This window comes from Cimex lectularius, unplaced genomic scaffold (genome assembly GCF_000648675.2).
Source record: "Cimex lectularius strain Harlan isolate CLEC.00 unplaced genomic scaffold, Clec_2.1 scaffold4, whole genome shotgun sequence".
Taxonomy (NCBI): domain Eukaryota; kingdom Metazoa; phylum Arthropoda; class Insecta; order Hemiptera; family Cimicidae; genus Cimex; species Cimex lectularius.
In genome coordinates, this window is record NW_019392723.1 from 1,868,166 (window position 1) to 1,884,607 (window position 16,442).

The 16,442-nt window shown below is 34.4% G+C and overlaps 2 protein-coding genes across 2 annotated transcripts; both read left to right on the forward strand.

Moving 5' to 3' along the window:
- The first annotated feature begins 44 nt into the window (after window positions 1-44).
- On the forward strand, window positions 45-8,194 carry LOC106671966 (ankyrin repeat and LEM domain-containing protein 1-like). The gene is made up of 9 exons (XM_014402996.2): window positions 45-289; window positions 1,709-1,870; window positions 1,943-2,172; window positions 2,313-2,329; window positions 2,475-2,848; window positions 2,995-3,095; window positions 4,937-5,095; window positions 5,607-5,944; window positions 7,570-8,194. The coding sequence occupies exons 1-9, from the start codon at window positions 207-209 to the stop codon at window positions 7,849-7,851; spliced, it is 1,746 nt and encodes a 581-aa protein (XP_014258482.1). The 5' UTR covers window positions 45-206; the 3' UTR covers window positions 7,852-8,194.
- Window positions 8,195-11,475: 3,281 nt separating this feature from the next.
- Window positions 11,476-16,372, forward strand: LOC106671986. The gene is made up of 7 exons (XM_014403029.1): window positions 11,476-11,764; window positions 14,165-14,222; window positions 14,281-14,408; window positions 14,472-14,633; window positions 14,697-14,829; window positions 15,708-15,820; window positions 15,903-16,372. Exons 1-7 carry the CDS (start codon window positions 11,591-11,593, stop codon window positions 16,149-16,151), a joined length of 1,017 nt encoding a protein of 338 aa, XP_014258515.1. The 5' UTR covers window positions 11,476-11,590; the 3' UTR covers window positions 16,152-16,372.
- The last annotated feature ends 70 nt before the right edge of the window (window positions 16,373-16,442 follow it).

The window sequence follows — 16,442 nt, forward strand, 5'->3', positions numbered from 1 at the left end:
TTTGTGAATGTTTCTTGGGGAGGGGTTCATTTTAACGATGTATAACCAGATCTGTTAACCATTAACTTTTTGACTTTTCTTATCAACGTTTTTGATTATAATCTTTATAATTGTGATTGTATAACGCGAATATGTTTGTTTTCCATCGAGCCCGTACCTGAAATTTGTTATTTGTTATGGTAATTTGAAATTGTTTATCCTGTTAAATGGATAGATTTAGCCTGCTTGGAAAAGATGAAGCCTACACGGCCTATTGTCTATACAAATGTATAAAGACACAGCAATTGGTGTAAGTTTATATCTTCTATTTATTAATAAGTTAATATATTATTTTAGGGTTGTCTAATTTCGTATTTTCATAAAGCAATCTGATTAAAAACTATCTCTCTAATGTACAAGTCTATGCGTTGTTGTTTGTTTATTTTCGCTTGTGAAGTAAGCCCGAAGGGTTTGTCAATAATTCGATTTTATACCTGTTGTGTTTATTCACTTTGAAAAAAGGATTTATTGTCCTGGAGGAAATACCGCAGCTCAGACTGAGAAAGCCCCGGTCTATAAGTACTTGATTCAGAAGTGGACATCTTGATATAGAGAGACAAAGTGCTCTGGATTTGCTCACTAAATTATAGCCTTTTGTCAAAATAACCGACACTCAGTTACACAAAATATCGCAGTCACTTAACATCATGCAAGAGTTTCAATCCATCTGAAAGCAGCTGGATTTATTTGTCGGAGGGATGGGTTCTCACATGTTGGCAGGAGAATTTATTATGCCACATTCGTGATTCCCTATAGGGTTAGAAGAATGTACCGATAGGGTAATAACAATGAGTGGTCTGAATGACACATCCCACCTCTATCGTTTCTATTAGAATGCACCGATTGTAAGTGGTCGGTTCAGAAGCAGACATTTTGATTTAGAAGAGGCAAAGTGCTCTGGTTGTCCTTCAACTGTTGGTCACCAAATTCCTGCTTTTGAATTAAATAGCCAACACTCATTGACAAAAAATATCGCAGAGACACTTAACATCATACAAGAATTTCAATGCATCTGAGAACAGCTGGATATGTTTGTTGGAACGATGGGACTCTCACATTTTGACAGAAGAATTTATTATGCCACATCTCCATCTGTGATTCCGTACAGCTTTAGAAGACTGTTCTGTTTGTAAATGGTCGGTTCAGAAGATATTTTGATTTGGAAGACACACTGCACTCGGGTTGTCCTTCAACCTTTGATGTAGTCCATAGAGCAGCTTTATTTGTTGTCATTCATAAATAACTGACACAAGACATCACAGACACTTAATATCACAAGAGTTTCATTGCATCTAAGAGTAGCAGGAATTGTTTGTCGGAGTGATGGGTTCCTCATACATCAGCAAAAGATACTTCATCTCCATCCATGATCCCCCAGCTTTAGAAGGGAACACCGTCTGTATGTGCTAGGTTAAGAAACAAACATTTTCATTTGGAACAGACAAAGCGCTCTGGTTGCCCTTCAACCGTTGATCACCAAATTGCTGATGTAGGGGGGAAATTGAAAAACCTGGCTGTACTGAAGATGTCAATAGAGATCCAATTAATTGAAGGTGGAATGAGACTAAAATAAAACTTTAGTTTGGTTGTTTCCAATCATTTGGCCTTCTTCTTCCTGTTTTGATCCACAAGACAAGTTATATTTACTTAGTGTATTATTTCATTACAGGTTATGTGAATATTTGTTGCATGCGAAAACTGCAAATCCTAATTTTGTGTTGGAAGGATATGGGATCGCTCCATTCCATTGTGCAGTTGGTATAGGCACTGAACAATTTGCACTACAAACGGTGGCACTTTGTTTACAGTATGGAGGCGATCCAAACTTAAGGTACATGATTTTTTTTAACTGGACCTTAAACTCATAAGGCAAGAAAATTATATTTTTCATAACATTTAACAGGAGTAGTGATGATACAACTCCTCTAATGATAGCTGCTATTTGGAAAAGGGCAGAGATTTTAAAATTACTTCTCAACCATGGAGGTGATCCTAGTATCATCGATCATGATGGTTCTTCTGTATTTGATTATGCAGCAGAATGTGGAGACAAGAAAGTCTATAATATATTACTAAAATACACATCACAGTTTGTCACCAAAAGACCAAAGAGAAAGAGCAGAACATACCAAGGTATTTGTAAATTTATAAAATATTTGTCAAGATATTGGTCACAGATCTAATCCATAATTTTCTCTCCTGTTTGTGAAATTTTCAAAGATTATTGCAAAGAAAAATTTTTCATCGTACTAATGGAAGAAAATTTATTTCAGGGCCACCAGTTATTTATGTAAGTAGTCTTGTATTTATTTGTATACTTACTGTACTGTTAATTGTGTGCTGCATTATAAATCTCTTTTTGCTTAAAAACTTTGTAAATTAACAGTTCATGTGTCAGATTTTTTTTGTAATTTTAATTTTATTGTTTACTACAGGATGAAACACGTATGGATAGCGAAATTTATTCTACTATTGATAGTGATAAGAGTGACATTTCATTTTTAAATGAAAATATTTATCCAGCGAATAGCACTAATTTCTTTTTAAAGAGAAAAGGCATGCACAATAAAAATGAAGAATATTCAGACATCGACAGCGGATTGAGTTATGTGGAAGTTTACGCACCAAACAGTACAGATATTTCATATGACATTTCGGAAGAAATTGAAAAACTTAAGCTAAACCCGCCTGTAACAGTATGCTGCAACGATAAAAGTGTTGATGTTAAAAGTAGTACTGATAGCAAGGAAATTGGCCAAACAGAAATATCTTTTACACCTTTAATCCTCACCGATACAATAATTGAAAGGTGAAATAAATTACATATTTTATAACTAATGATCGAAGATGAACAAGCTACAGTTATCATAATTTTTCAAAATTGCATGTGTAAAACAGCAAATTCTCTTATTTACAAATTTAACATAAAAATATAATTTTACATAAACATTTCAGGTCATCTGTACAAAGTGAGGACTGTTCGCAAATTGGAGGAGTATCCAATCCTTCGTACAATGAGTTAAATGAACGGATAATTGGATCTCAATCTTCATTAAGTAAGCTATGCTAGTTAATAGATTGTAAATAAATTTAAAATTATTTATGGTGAATATAACAAGTGGTACTTATGGCATTGAAAATTTAGGAGCATTTGTAGTCATACCTAACCTAATTGGTCCCTAACTCTAACCCTACTAACCTAACCCTCCTTAACTGTAAAGCTGCTTCCACACTGGGCGAACACGACAAATGGGTAAATATAGTTGTCTATGAAGGAATTATATTACCATTAATAATATTGTGGTAACACCTGCGGTTAACTATTTCAACAATGCTTCAATGATGGTTTCGCCTTCCACACTACAGCAAATGAGCTTGCAGTTGTATAGGGCTTGACCTGCTTAATGCAGACTCATTGACAAAATCTCAACCAGCACTCACTGATGGAACAACACTCTAGCTAAAGCAACAAGGGTACTTGCAGCATCATCTCTCGCCGTCTCAACACTTGATATTGTAGCAGCTGCCTACTGCAAGAGGCGACTTCAACAGCAACTCCCCACAACACCGGCCCTTCTCAGGGTCACCAAAATACCTAATCACTAAAATATTAATAAATAAAATTGATTTATTGATAACAATAATACATTTTTTATATTGGTTGTCTTTTTTTAGTTCAACCAAGTTGTCAGAAAACAGAGCTCTCAAGCAATGTTTCATTTCGGTTTGTGTGATTGTTCACAATTGTGTCCACAATGACTGAGCACAACGACGAACACTGTTTGATGTACCGACTCTGAGTGGGAACAACAGCAAGGATGATTGTACATTTGCGAATTCTTGTAAATACATCCACTATGCTTATATTGTTCACAAATGCTCTGCTTGCCCAATATGGATGTGGCTTAACTCTAACCCTAACCCTATTTAATATAATCTAACCATAACCCTACTTAACCTAATCTATTTCCTACACTGCTTAACCTAATTTCACCCTAACCCTACTTAAGCTAACATTACTTAATTTGTCCCTAGCCCTAACTGCTTAACCTAATCTAACCCTAACTGTACTTGACCTAACCAGTCACTAACCCTACTTAACCCATTAGTGCCCACAATTTTTTTTTCTTGAAATTTATCCAAAGTTTTTATTTTTGACTACTATTTTCAAACGGTTTCAAGGAAAAAATATTATTTTTTAAATTAAATTTTTTGAGTTTTATCATATGTTGGGAATTAAAATGTATGTTTAAAAATTTTTAATCTTTATTATACCAACATTATGATAACAAATTTATTGTTTGTAATGGTACAAAACAAAGCATTTTTGTAGATTTGGGTGAAGTCCCACTTGCATTTATTACATTTAAATTTGGTACACTTTCCGCACTGGCCACACCTTCATTGTGTGCTCCCTTCATCGACTAAATGATTGTTCCCATCATACCTTTTTTCATTCAGGACCTGAAATAAGTAAATATTTTTATTTTTATCAAATCAGTTTGTTCATCCCAGTTAAATTGTATGTCCTCTTTGAAACCAAGGCAGTTTAAATAACCATAGTTGTTTTAATTTTTGTAAAGAGCAAAATAAATATTTTTTTAAATTATGAGTTAAAAAATTTTCATTGAAATAATATATTATTATTAATTTCTGACTTCCAAATATCAATATCAAAGTAGCTTAAAAAGTTGCTATAAACAAGTTGTATTATTGCATATAAATTGTTTAAAGATTTATATAGGTCCTAGGGTTGATCCTTGTGGACCTCCTAATTCTACTAAACCCTGATTTTAGGGTAAATAGCCACCACTTGCTTCCAATTCACCAGTTGGTTTTTAATAAAATCTATGTTGGAATGTTTTCACTAATAAATGTTTTAATTTTTATTTACTAGGTTCTCTTTCATCTTGTGCAACTGATGTATTAAAATTTGAATTGAAAAAAAATAATCTCTTTGTTGGCCCTGTGCTCAAAAATACTAAAAAGGTTTATTTGAGAAAGCTCAAAAAATTTAAGAAGGGTCAAATAAATATCGAAGAAGATGATGAAAAAGGTACAATTTTTGAAATCATGATCTTTTGAATGTTATTTTTCTAACTCAAATGTACAAACTTTAAAAAATTAATATATAACGAACACTTTTTTACTCTATCATTTGATCAGAGTTTAAGGTAAATTTTTATTTTATAATGTTTGCATTATTAAGTTATATATAAGTATATCTTTTAGGTTTCGTGGTCCTATTGACCAAATAAATTCTTTTCAATTAATTAATCTATAATTAAGGTTTTGGTTGAGATAAAAAAGTCTGAAAAGGTCCGAAAGTTCTGAGATGAAAAATGGCAAAAAAGGAGGGAAAATTCAAAAGGTGGGGGTTGAGATGGTAAGTTGGTGTTCCAGTGGATCTAAGTCACAATAGCTCAAGTGGTAAAGTAGCGGCTTATCAAGCCGAAGTTCGTGGGTTCGAGTCCCGCCCGTGACACTGACTTTTTTATCTCAACCAAAACCTTAATTAAAGATTAATTATATAGATAATATTCTTTAATTTTAATATTCTCTTTCAGGCTTGAATGAAATTTTGGCGCTGACATTCAAACGCTCTGATTTTATTTTATACCTTGAAAAATGGAGCAGTATCGAGCAAGAATTAGTCAGTTCTTTAGACGTACATGGAGTAAAATTACGAAGGGCTGGCTGTGAGAAAGTCTACTTTACTTACCTCTTGCTGGATCCAACTCTCACTTGCAATCTGCCCCAATCGCAAAAGTATCTCGAGAAACATGAAGTTTGGAAATTATTTGTGAAGGCAATTTTTTACGTTGGTAAAGGTAAAAATGCTCGACCCCACAGCCACCTTTATGATGCTGCTAAATCAACCGTTGGTGGCATTAATTCTGCAAAGGTAAATGATGTGTGTCTTTATAATAATAGAAATATGTGTTATTTATGGGCTGACAAACATCAAGTGGTATTGCTGGTCCTCTACGCTTTAAATGGAAAAAAAATCTTTTACGCATCTTTCTTATTGAATCTTTTATTTTATCTTATGTTTTCTTAACTTGCTAACCTTGTAGTTACTTCAGTTGTCAAATTACTATTAAATGAACATGAAAACATATAACTTAAGCAATAATACATAAAGATTATCATGCTTCCCACCTCCTCTAGAAATATTGCTAGCAACGGGAGCCCTGCCCCTCGGCTGAAACACCTGGACAGTGCATAGGGGAGCCCCCTGCAATGCCCCGGTGAAGAGCTCATAGACATCACCAACAAAATGCTGCAGGCCACTCAGCAAGATAGCCGGAAGCGCACGTCCAGCATTGTGGTGCTGGATATTCTGTTGCTGATATTCTTTCACCTCGCACAAGACAAGTGTGGTCACATTCACTCCCCAGAGTACTTGATATACCTCAGGGCGGGTTTAAATCCTCCATTCATGCTAATAAATTAGTTTCACTCTCCAGACAACACTCTTACCCCAAAGCACTCAATATTACTCGGAGTATATGGGGGATAAGCTCCTCATTCCCGCAAATAATTTACATTCACTCAACACATAAAACAACACACACACATATTATATACATTTAAAAACTCTTATAGCACTGAGGTACTGAAACAGCAATCCATGCCCGCTGCATAAGTCAACAGGAATGCCCTAATTCATCCTACACCTTTTAGTTTTCTGCATTGTAAAGTATGATACACTTAATCTTTCCATACATAATGGACATCGATGTGGTCTCTTTCCTGCCAGCAAGTGCCCATGTAGTCTTGTGTGACATATATGTAACCTGCCCTTTCCCTTTTTGACCGGGCTTCTGTGGGCCAGTGACTGTCTGTCAGTCTTTATCTGCCATAATCTGGCAGAAGTCAATGCTCAGAAATTCTTCATTAATCTATCACATGATGGGGTGGTTCGTTCACTGATGTAACCTCTTTAGCCGCTTTGTCTGCTTCCTCTTTCACAGCTATCCCTAAACGTATCCAGACCAGCAGGACTGGTACTACTTATACTGTACTTATAGTAAATAGTTTTTTGTAATATTCTTTTCTATAACTTGATAACTTTTATTATTAAAAAAAAACTAATTACACAAAATGAGGTTGAAATAAAATAAGTTTGATGAATATAAAATAAGGCATGAACGCACTTTAAATATTGTTAATAATAACTGATTATATACTCAATTTATTCATTCCACTTTGCAACATTAACGCTTCATACTACACCATAAGTTTTCAAAAAATTATTGTATTCTATGAATTCTTAATGTATTTCCTAAATTTCTATATCTATGAGGCAGTATAATGCAATTTCTTTCTCAATCATCTATTTTATATGCTTGCTCTTATAATTTGGGCATTTTTCCTTCTATTTCCTTTTTGGCTGGCATGCAGCTGTCTATGTTGTGTAGCTTTTACAAAATTATTTTCTTTGATTTTTAATCCTACAATGATTTTTCAAATTGATCCATTAAGTTTGTATTTCTAACTGTAATTATTTCAAACTTTCTTTTTTAGAACAAACGTATTCATCACATATGGGAGCAGAATTTGGGTGTTGTTTGCCTAAACGTTTTCCACAACCTTATATGTTTAGAAGCTCACATTAGAGAAGCAGCTATGATCGATGCTCTTCATGGGGCAAATATCACAAACCAACAAGCTGGCCAATATTATGCTCCAGCGTCAAAGTGGCCGTTGAAAAAAAAACGACAGTTAGGAGTTGTACTTTTACATAAAGCAATGAATATTTACCTTGCAGAAGGAGAAACTCAAATCAGAAAATGTGATTTAAAATAATTTTTTGATTATTAATATGAATTTAAATAATATATTTATTTATTATGTAATGACATCAAAATGTAATAGGAAAATTCCTGCAAAGTATGTTTTTTTTTCAATTTAAACCTACCCAGCTAGTTTTCATAATTATAATTTAATTATTTAGATGTGTGTGAGGTTATTTACTCTAATATTGTGTTTTGATTTAAATTATTTTGTACACATAGATTAAATTATTTTGTGACAAGAGAAAATGATCTCGTACTTCACTGACTGACCAAACATAATGATAATTAAATAATGCAGTGTTGCAAATATGTTTTGTCTGTAAATTAAGAGACTAATGGATTTTTATGTTTAAAACAAGGTTGTGTTTTTTTGTTAACATTTTCATTATTTTACTGTTCCTGTAAGATGTATCTAAATTAAAAATTATAATATATTTTGTTTATTAATAAAAAACTTTATTTTTTTTCGCTTGTGTTTATCATTGAAAAATGAGACATTCAAATAAAGCAAAATGTAAATTAGATTCTTGTGCAATTGCCGTTTTGCTAGGTTTTAAATAGCCAAAAACAATTATTGGCAAGGATGTGGCGACAACAGTCATTTACTGTAAAGTAAGGCCGAGTAAATAGCCCAACATAGTACAAATGGGCTTTTTGGTTCAAAAATACCAGCTCCCCAGGTGTTGATAATGTCTAATATGACTGCTACTATTGTGAACCCTGTTTTTAGTTCAGGTAGGATACATCAAGCTGATGTATAGAGCCACATTTATAGTACTCACATTAATATAACATCTTCAACCCTGAGCCTTAAAATTAAATTATCGTATACTTCGTTAAGCAACAGCTAAATGCATTATTTTTTTTTTTTTTAATTGCTTTTTAGTACAATTTACAATAAATTTATATGCTAAATACAAAAAAAAAATTCACCAACTATTATGCTAGTTCTAAAACACAGTAGGACTGAGCATCAACCATTTTCTAGATAACATAGAAATCTAAAGATATTAAGAAGGCAGATCTGAGAGATTTACTCCATTTAGCTATTTTCCATTGTTACTAATATTTTATGTACTTTATAAAATATTTGTATTTTGACTAAGCCAATTAAAAAGTTCATAACAAAAGAAAGGAATATCAAAAGAAATAAGCTTAAAAATCTGCAAACAGTAAGAAGCCATAACTGGGAGATTTACTCTCTATGACTATTTTCCATTGTTTCTAATATTTTATGTATTTAATAAAACATTTTTGTTTAGATTAGGCTAAGTAAACAGTTTGTAAGAAAATAATTGAATAAAAAAAGAAAAAAGCATAGAAATCTGCAACCGGACTAATGCTTCATATTCACAAAGCTCATGTCTCTGGTTCTTCCTGATAGAGACAGCATGCTTCTGTCTCTGCTTTGCCCATCTTCTTTAGGTGGTAGTTAAGAGGGCAGTAGCCGGATAGAGAACTATAATTTTTTTCAAATCTTGGCTGGTGAGAGAGTGGAGTTTTTTGCCTTCCTTCTTGAGAGATTTATGAATCTCAGCGATATAGTTTATCAATCAGCTAATTCAAAAAAATGTGTATTTCTTCTTGAATTACTATATTGATAATCGTTTTTGTCATTGTAGCACTAAATGAAAGACTAAATATATAGTTGAAAGCTTGGCAATAAACAGAACCATAACTGAGAGCAATAAATCTCTTAGCTTCTTCATACCTGGTGTATTTGTCCTGTAATTGAGTTTTTCTTTCTCAAGCTGTTTTTTAAGTTCCAACTTAAGCGCACTTTCTAGGGCATCTGATTCTGGTCCCATGGGTGAGAGGGCTGCCCCTTTTTTGGCTATGTGGTCAGACTATTTGTTTCCTTCTATACCCTCATTTTTCAGAACCCAAGGTGTTTGAGTTCTTCTTCCTCCAGCCAATTATCCAATTAACTTTAACACACTCTCTGGGGCAACTAGTTGTGGTTCCGGTTTTGGCTATGTGGTCAGTCTGTTCATTTCCTTTTAAACCTTCATGTCCCAAAATCCGCCCCAAGGTGTTTGAGGTTTTTTTTCTCCAGTCATTTATCCTGCTTCAACTTTAGCATGCTCTCCTGTGCACCAAGTTGTAGTTGTAGTTGTGGTTCAGGTACATGGGTGAGAGGACTGCTCTTATTTGGCTACGTCAGCCTGTTGATTTCCTTCTATGACTTCATGTCCTGAAACTCACTTTAAGATAATCTTGTTGTATTAGGCAATTTAGGCACTATTGGTGTTTAAATAGCAATCTAAATCTTTCTTAATACTTCAAAATGTTTCCATATCCTCTCCTCAAGGTACAATTTTAAATACTACATGATCAACTTGTGGTTCAGGTCCCATGGCTGAGAAGGCTACCCGTATTTTGGGTATTTGATCAACATTGTTAAGGACCTGCGTATCCTATTTGGCCAACAGTTACTGTGCTATACACTGCAGTAACAAGACCCAAAATAACCTATTGATCATTAATCTGGTGGATTAAAGCTCAACAGAAAGCAGCTACTCAAGCACTAGGTAGCATACAAAGATAAGCAAACTATGTATCACAGGGGCAATGATAACAACCCATGCAAATGCACTAGTAACTCTGCTAAACCTACCTCCACTGGAAATATTTGTACAAGGAGAAGGTAGGAAAAGCTCATTTAGGTTCCAAAAGTTAACTTAAATTGGAGGGAACTAAACAATTCGGGCATACAACCATAATTGACAAAATCAGACACCCATTCTTAGAAATGGGGATTGACTACCTGATCTCAGAAACATTCTTTATAACATCCTACAAAATTGCAAAGGAGTGGAAGAACTCAGGGGAGCTTACAATGATATGTTATACAGATGGCAAAACAAATGAAAGAACTGGGCCAGCCGTTTTCTGTATAAGCCAGAAATAAGAGCAATCCAACTCATTAGTACACTTCGGTCATTCAAGCAGAGATACATGGCATCAATGCTTGTGCCCTAGAAAATTTTGAAAGAGGTATCAAAAAATCCTCATAAGATCTTACAGCCAAACAGCTATTAAAGCATTAGTATGTAAAAAATCACATCAAAATTAGTCAGTGAATGCACCCAAAATCTCCAAAACATGGGGAATCACAACAACTTGAAGATATCTTGGGTGCCAGGGCACAAAGGGATTTTGGGTAATGAAAAAGCAGACACTGGCCATACGAGGATCTACAAGACCATAGGCCTCGAACCTATACTTCCGATAACAAAAACAAATACTTTAGACTGTCAATTAATAACTCTTTCTACTTTCATTAATAAATAGTTTTTTATGATGATTCTTTTTTATTGATTAAAAAATTAGGTGTAGTGCTTGCCATTAAAACAGTTTGAAGAACACACTGACCAATCAAAAAAATATTTATTGATATATCATTGTAAAATTACTGACCTACGAAGACTAGTTTTAATAAAGAAATAAAATATAAAATATAACCTGGAGATGGTGCACAATTCAAATAAGTGTCAAATCTATTTTAAATGTTGATACATGGACATCATTCCATGAAGTCTTCAATCTGCACAGATACATTAGTTGCTGCTTCTTCTGATGTGCGTCTCTGCAGTCGTCTATTGCCAGGGGCGGTTATCAGTGAGTTTGGCGGGAAGACGGCAGTTAGAAGTACCAACTACCACTTATCCGTCGTTCCGATCTGTCTTCGAAATTTCTACATTGTACTTATCTACTTACCAGACTTTTGAAGTTCCGACGAAGCATCAATGTCCTGCCAATCCATCGCTTTTCTCCTCAGGAGATTCTCTACTCAAGTCCTACACAAACTTATTCCCATGGTGATGGGCGTCAATTGGAATCAAATACAAAAGATTTTGATCAGAAACAGACTCTCCTTACAGAAGAAATACATCATCCAAGCTGCCGTTTGTTTATACGAGGTTTTTATTTATTGATTTTCGATGTTTTTCAAACATGTTTTGATTTATCCTTTCTTTTTAATGTGTGGTGATTACTGACCGTTAGTCTATGATTATTTGGAAATCGTGAGATGCCGTCTTCTTTGTTCAATGTTTTGTTCACTTTGACGTACATAAGTCTTTTTCCATTTAATGATTTAAATTCACCTTTTTCCGCATTGTTATATTATTTAATCATTATAGAAAGATGTTTATTTTCTAATTAGGGATTCTTTCTTTGAGTTGATGGTAGTATTGGTCTGCGAGTCGGTGAACTCATGTTGAACCGGCACAGGGTCACTTACTGGGCCTGTCTGCATTCACAGGACCCTGTGCTGATTCAACATGAGTTCATCGACTCGCAGACCAATACCCATCATCAACTCTAACACAGCCAGTCAAGCTACGCTACTTAAAAGATGTACATAAAACTAACTATTCATCACTATTACTAACATTTGGTTTAACAAACAATGCCTCATTAACAACATAACTCTGACTTACACGAGACAGACTCAACAAAGAACTCTTAGACTTACACCTGACTATTAACGACCTACTCCTTCCAGAAACACTAACAGGCTCCCGCGAGTGGAGATCTGTGCCACCCACAGCACCAGTGTCCTGCCGGATTAAAGCATTAGGAGTTGTATTAAATATTAAATGGTTGCGGTACATAGCACATAAAACTAGCAAACTACACATCACTATTGCTAACATTTGATTTAACAAAAAATGCCTCACTAACAGCTTAACTCCTACTGATGCTAAATTTAAAACAAAAACGAACACATTTGCTGTAATGACTGTGATCAAAACAGTCCAAAATTCCTTAATAAAAACAAAAATACGCTCCCTATACATAAAAGAAGACAGACTCAACAAAGAACTCTTAGACTTACACCTGTCTATTAATGACCTACTCCTTCCAGAAACACTAACAGGCTCCCGTGAGTGGAGAGCTGTGCCGGTTCAACATGATTGTTTCTTCATTGAACTTCACAGCGGTTTTTACATCCTGCATTTTACTTTAGGAAAAGCCTTTTCTAACTTCTCTGAGCAACTCCATGTTTTTTCCCTTATTTCTAATCAATCTAGAATAAACAAATAAGAGAACAGTAAAATATTTAATGTCCATAATACAGATTCCATAAAGTCACAGCAAGCACGCACAGATGACTTAATCTTTATCCTCTTGTGTGGAAGACAGATTGACCAAATTTTTTTATTCTGTCTTGCATTATTCCGTAAAGCACTGAGGGAGGCTGAGGAGTGCCAAGTTAGTTAAGGCCTTTGCTGGTCACTTGGTGGGCAACCGTTGGCCCCTCTGACGGATCTTTGATCTGCCATGAGTCTCGGTTTATTCACACCCTCTGTATGAGGACCAATTCAACAGGCACCAGGGTGGAGTTGATAAGGGCAGATTCGAGTGTGCCGACCAGATGTAGGAGATTTGGGGCCGGCACAGAGACGCTATCTCATGTGCCCAGAGAATCACTCAAAGAGTGAGGAGTGCCTCCAGGCTGCCCTCGAAGCTCCCCCCCAGGCTCCAGATGGGTCGAGTCTCCTGTCTTGAAGTCACTACTAATGAGGATGCAGTAATTATTCCATACCCTCCAGTCCATACCTCGCGGTGGTGTATGAGATGGTAGGCGCGTTGGATGCTGTGGCAGATCTCAAGGCACAAAATTATGGGGTACTGAGGGACCCCTCATGGAGCTGCACCAGAAAAGTCACTTAGTGGTGGTAGCAAGAGGATGCACACCTGAATGTACAAAAAAATTGGTCTGGGTCCTCGGCATTGAGAACTTACCGAGGTTGCTCATCACCCTTTCCCATACAGCCTTGAGGTCATCACCATTGCAGTCATTGTGCAGTTAAAAAACCACCCATCCAGCGGCAACAGCTGTTGATCTACTAAACTTAACGGACCTTGGCAAACTGATGGGGCTCACAAATAGACCTGAGATGCAGGTGAAGTAGGATGAGTAGGCGAGTTATAATAATATTAAATACAATTAATTATGCCTACATTTTCAGTTAGGTTTATTTCAGGTGACTGGAGGGTGTGGTAACTAAGACTTTTAGTTCCAACTATTAGTTATGATTTCCAGAGTGTTTTAAGCAGATTTATGGCCGAAAAGTTATTGTCATATGTCTCAGTAGTGGTTTTTATGATCATGGTTCTATTGCCTAATAACTTTACATCTTGTAATGAATCCGGATATTATTAGATTAATTTTTCTTGGGGGGGGGGGGCTTTTAGTTCTGCCTTAATCTGTGTTAGGTGTTGATTTGTTCTATGTTGGTAGATGGTCAAACACCAATAAAAAATAACACAGTAGCTTTAAAAATTATTGTTACTAATTTGTTTTGTTAAAGGATAAGAAACCAACCAAGGCAGATTTGGAAATACTATCCAGGAAGTTAATTTTTTTTGGTTTGTATTAAAACTTTCCATCCATTTTAGCCTTGTTTTTAAATGTTTGTTCTTTCAGATGTTGTGAATAACCTAAAACTACAATGGCAATGTGCGAAGTTAAATGATCAGGTGTCCAATTTTCCAAATATCTACCAATTAGAAAAAAATATAATCAACGCTTACAAACAAGAAGGGAGGGACGCTGTATGTATTTTTGGATATTTAGGTTTTGTCTTCTAAAAAATAATTTGGCTGACTCATTTGCAGGGTGTCCTTGTTTATGAAGAGCAACCGTTAATATTTGTTAAGGCCTATGATAAGAAATATAAGCACTCATTACCTCTCCACTTTGTGATTCATACAGCCTTACCCGATGAACAGTATTTCTTCTATTCAACAAATTCGGCAAAAAATAATAGCCAGATAGATGTAATATTAATTATGCATTTTTTTAATTCTTTTCGTTAACACTAACTTGCATTATTTTTACAGCATTTTTGTACTGCCCTAGGATATGAAAGTTATAGTTCAATTCCTTTGTCAGGTAAAGATGTGAGGAATTTATTCGAGATAGTAAAACTAAGTCAGGAGGTTACTGTTTCTGATATTCCTGATTTTGATCCAGGTATAATTAATTATATTTAATATGTTGTCTCACATTACCATTGGCCTAGTGCGTTGTTCTATTTTAATTTTTTTAACATGGGTGTTTTTGAGCTAGATACCCAAGTTTTTACCTTGACCATTTTGACATCTATGAATTTTGCGTTACCAGGGAGGGATCATGGGGTAGGTTAGGGTTAGGTTTAGGGTGTTATTTTTTTAAATATTAGTTTTATGCATTTAATGCAGTTAATTTAAATTTACTACTCACACTTGTATGATACCTACTCAACAAACTAAATTTTACAGATTTAATATGGCCTTCCATGCTTAGTTAAAAATAAATATTTTTGCATATTTCAGTAGGTAAAAAGAGTGGAAAAAAGACTACTTTCAAAACTCCTACTTTACTCACACATATTTTCTCTGCTGCATGGAACAATATGTAACCTAAACTCACCTACCTAACCCTAACGCTAACCTAACCAAACAATTACTTTACCTAAACTAACCAAAACCCTTATCCTAACCAAACCAAACAATAATCATAATGCTAACCTAACCAACCTTTCCTGATCTAACACTTACCCTACCTAACTTAACCATAACCTATCTAATTTAACCCTAACTCTAACCTAACAGCTTTTCTTTTTATATATTTCTAATTGATGTGGGTTTAATAGTGTTTCTAAGGCAGCTGAGGTTGCAGTAATTTTTAGTGTTTACACACTGCCTAGGTTTTGGGTAGCTTATGTTAGTTGAACTTTAGTCCGCCAGATTAATTTTTTTAAATCTTATTTCTAATCAAAATCTGGTTGCTTAATAAGGTGTACAATTTTCTTTCATAATATAGTTTGTATAAAATATTAATTTTTTATCTTTATGTTTTTCTTTTTGCAGTTCGAGTAGTTGAAAGAGATGGAGTTGTTGATTTTACATTAGGCGAAGAAAGATGTAAATATGCTGAACAAATATTTCATGGATTAACAAATCTCAATACATTTACGATTCATGTAAGTTAACCACGGTTGGAACTGAGCTGTTTTGCCATTTGTAATGAGTATCAATCTCAGTAATTAATGCTTTTTGTTGCAGGCTGACAGCAAATGGAAAGGTAACAGTGACATCAGCAATAATGAGAATAATCGGTTCCTCACGACTCTCACCTTCACAGTGAAGAAAAGAGGACATTCTGTTGAGAACATATTCAAAGAATTAATCAAAGCCGGAGCAGTAAAGATTCCACTCCCAACTTTCTTAGCCAATATGACAAAAGTTCCCAAAAATAATGTCTCTCTGTCGGAGGATGAGTCAGATGATTCTGTTATGGATAAATCGTACTAAAAATTAAGAATTATACCAAATCTAAGAACTAAAAGAGAACTATAAAACATTTATAGGTTTTTTTAAGAATCATTTAAAAAGAAATATGCTCATACATTAAATAAAATTGTTTATGTTTTGTTTATTGTCCATGTTTTTTGCTAAGAAGAAGAAATAATTTAATTAAATTTAATTATTAATTAATTAAATTCAATTACCATACATTTATAATACAATTCTGCATTTAGAAAATATTGCAATTATATCCATTATAGTAATGAGTTGTTTGTTTTCCAAATATAAATATATACA

Bases quoted from the DNA above. Each gene is read 5' to 3' on its own strand.
- LOC106671966 (XM_014402996.2), top strand. From the start codon at position 207: ATGGATAGATTTAGCCTGCTTGGAAAAGATGAAGCCTACACGGCCTAT. The intron at 5,096-5,606 runs GTACAATTTTTG...ATTCTCTTTCAG, and splicing joins CGAAGAAGATGATGAAAAAG to GCTTGAATGAAATTTTGGCG. The intron at 5,945-7,569 runs GTAAATGATGTG...TTTCTTTTTTAG, and splicing joins GTGGCATTAATTCTGCAAAG to AACAAACGTATTCATCACAT.
- LOC106671986 (XM_014403029.1), top strand. From the start codon at position 11,591: ATGTCCTGCCAATCCATCGCTTTTCTCCTCAGGAGATTCTCTACTCAA. The intron at 11,765-14,164 runs GTTTTTATTTAT...GTTTTGTTAAAG, and splicing joins CTGCCGTTTGTTTATACGAG to GATAAGAAACCAACCAAGGC. The intron at 14,830-15,707 runs GTATAATTAATT...TTCTTTTTGCAG, and splicing joins TATTCCTGATTTTGATCCAG to TTCGAGTAGTTGAAAGAGAT.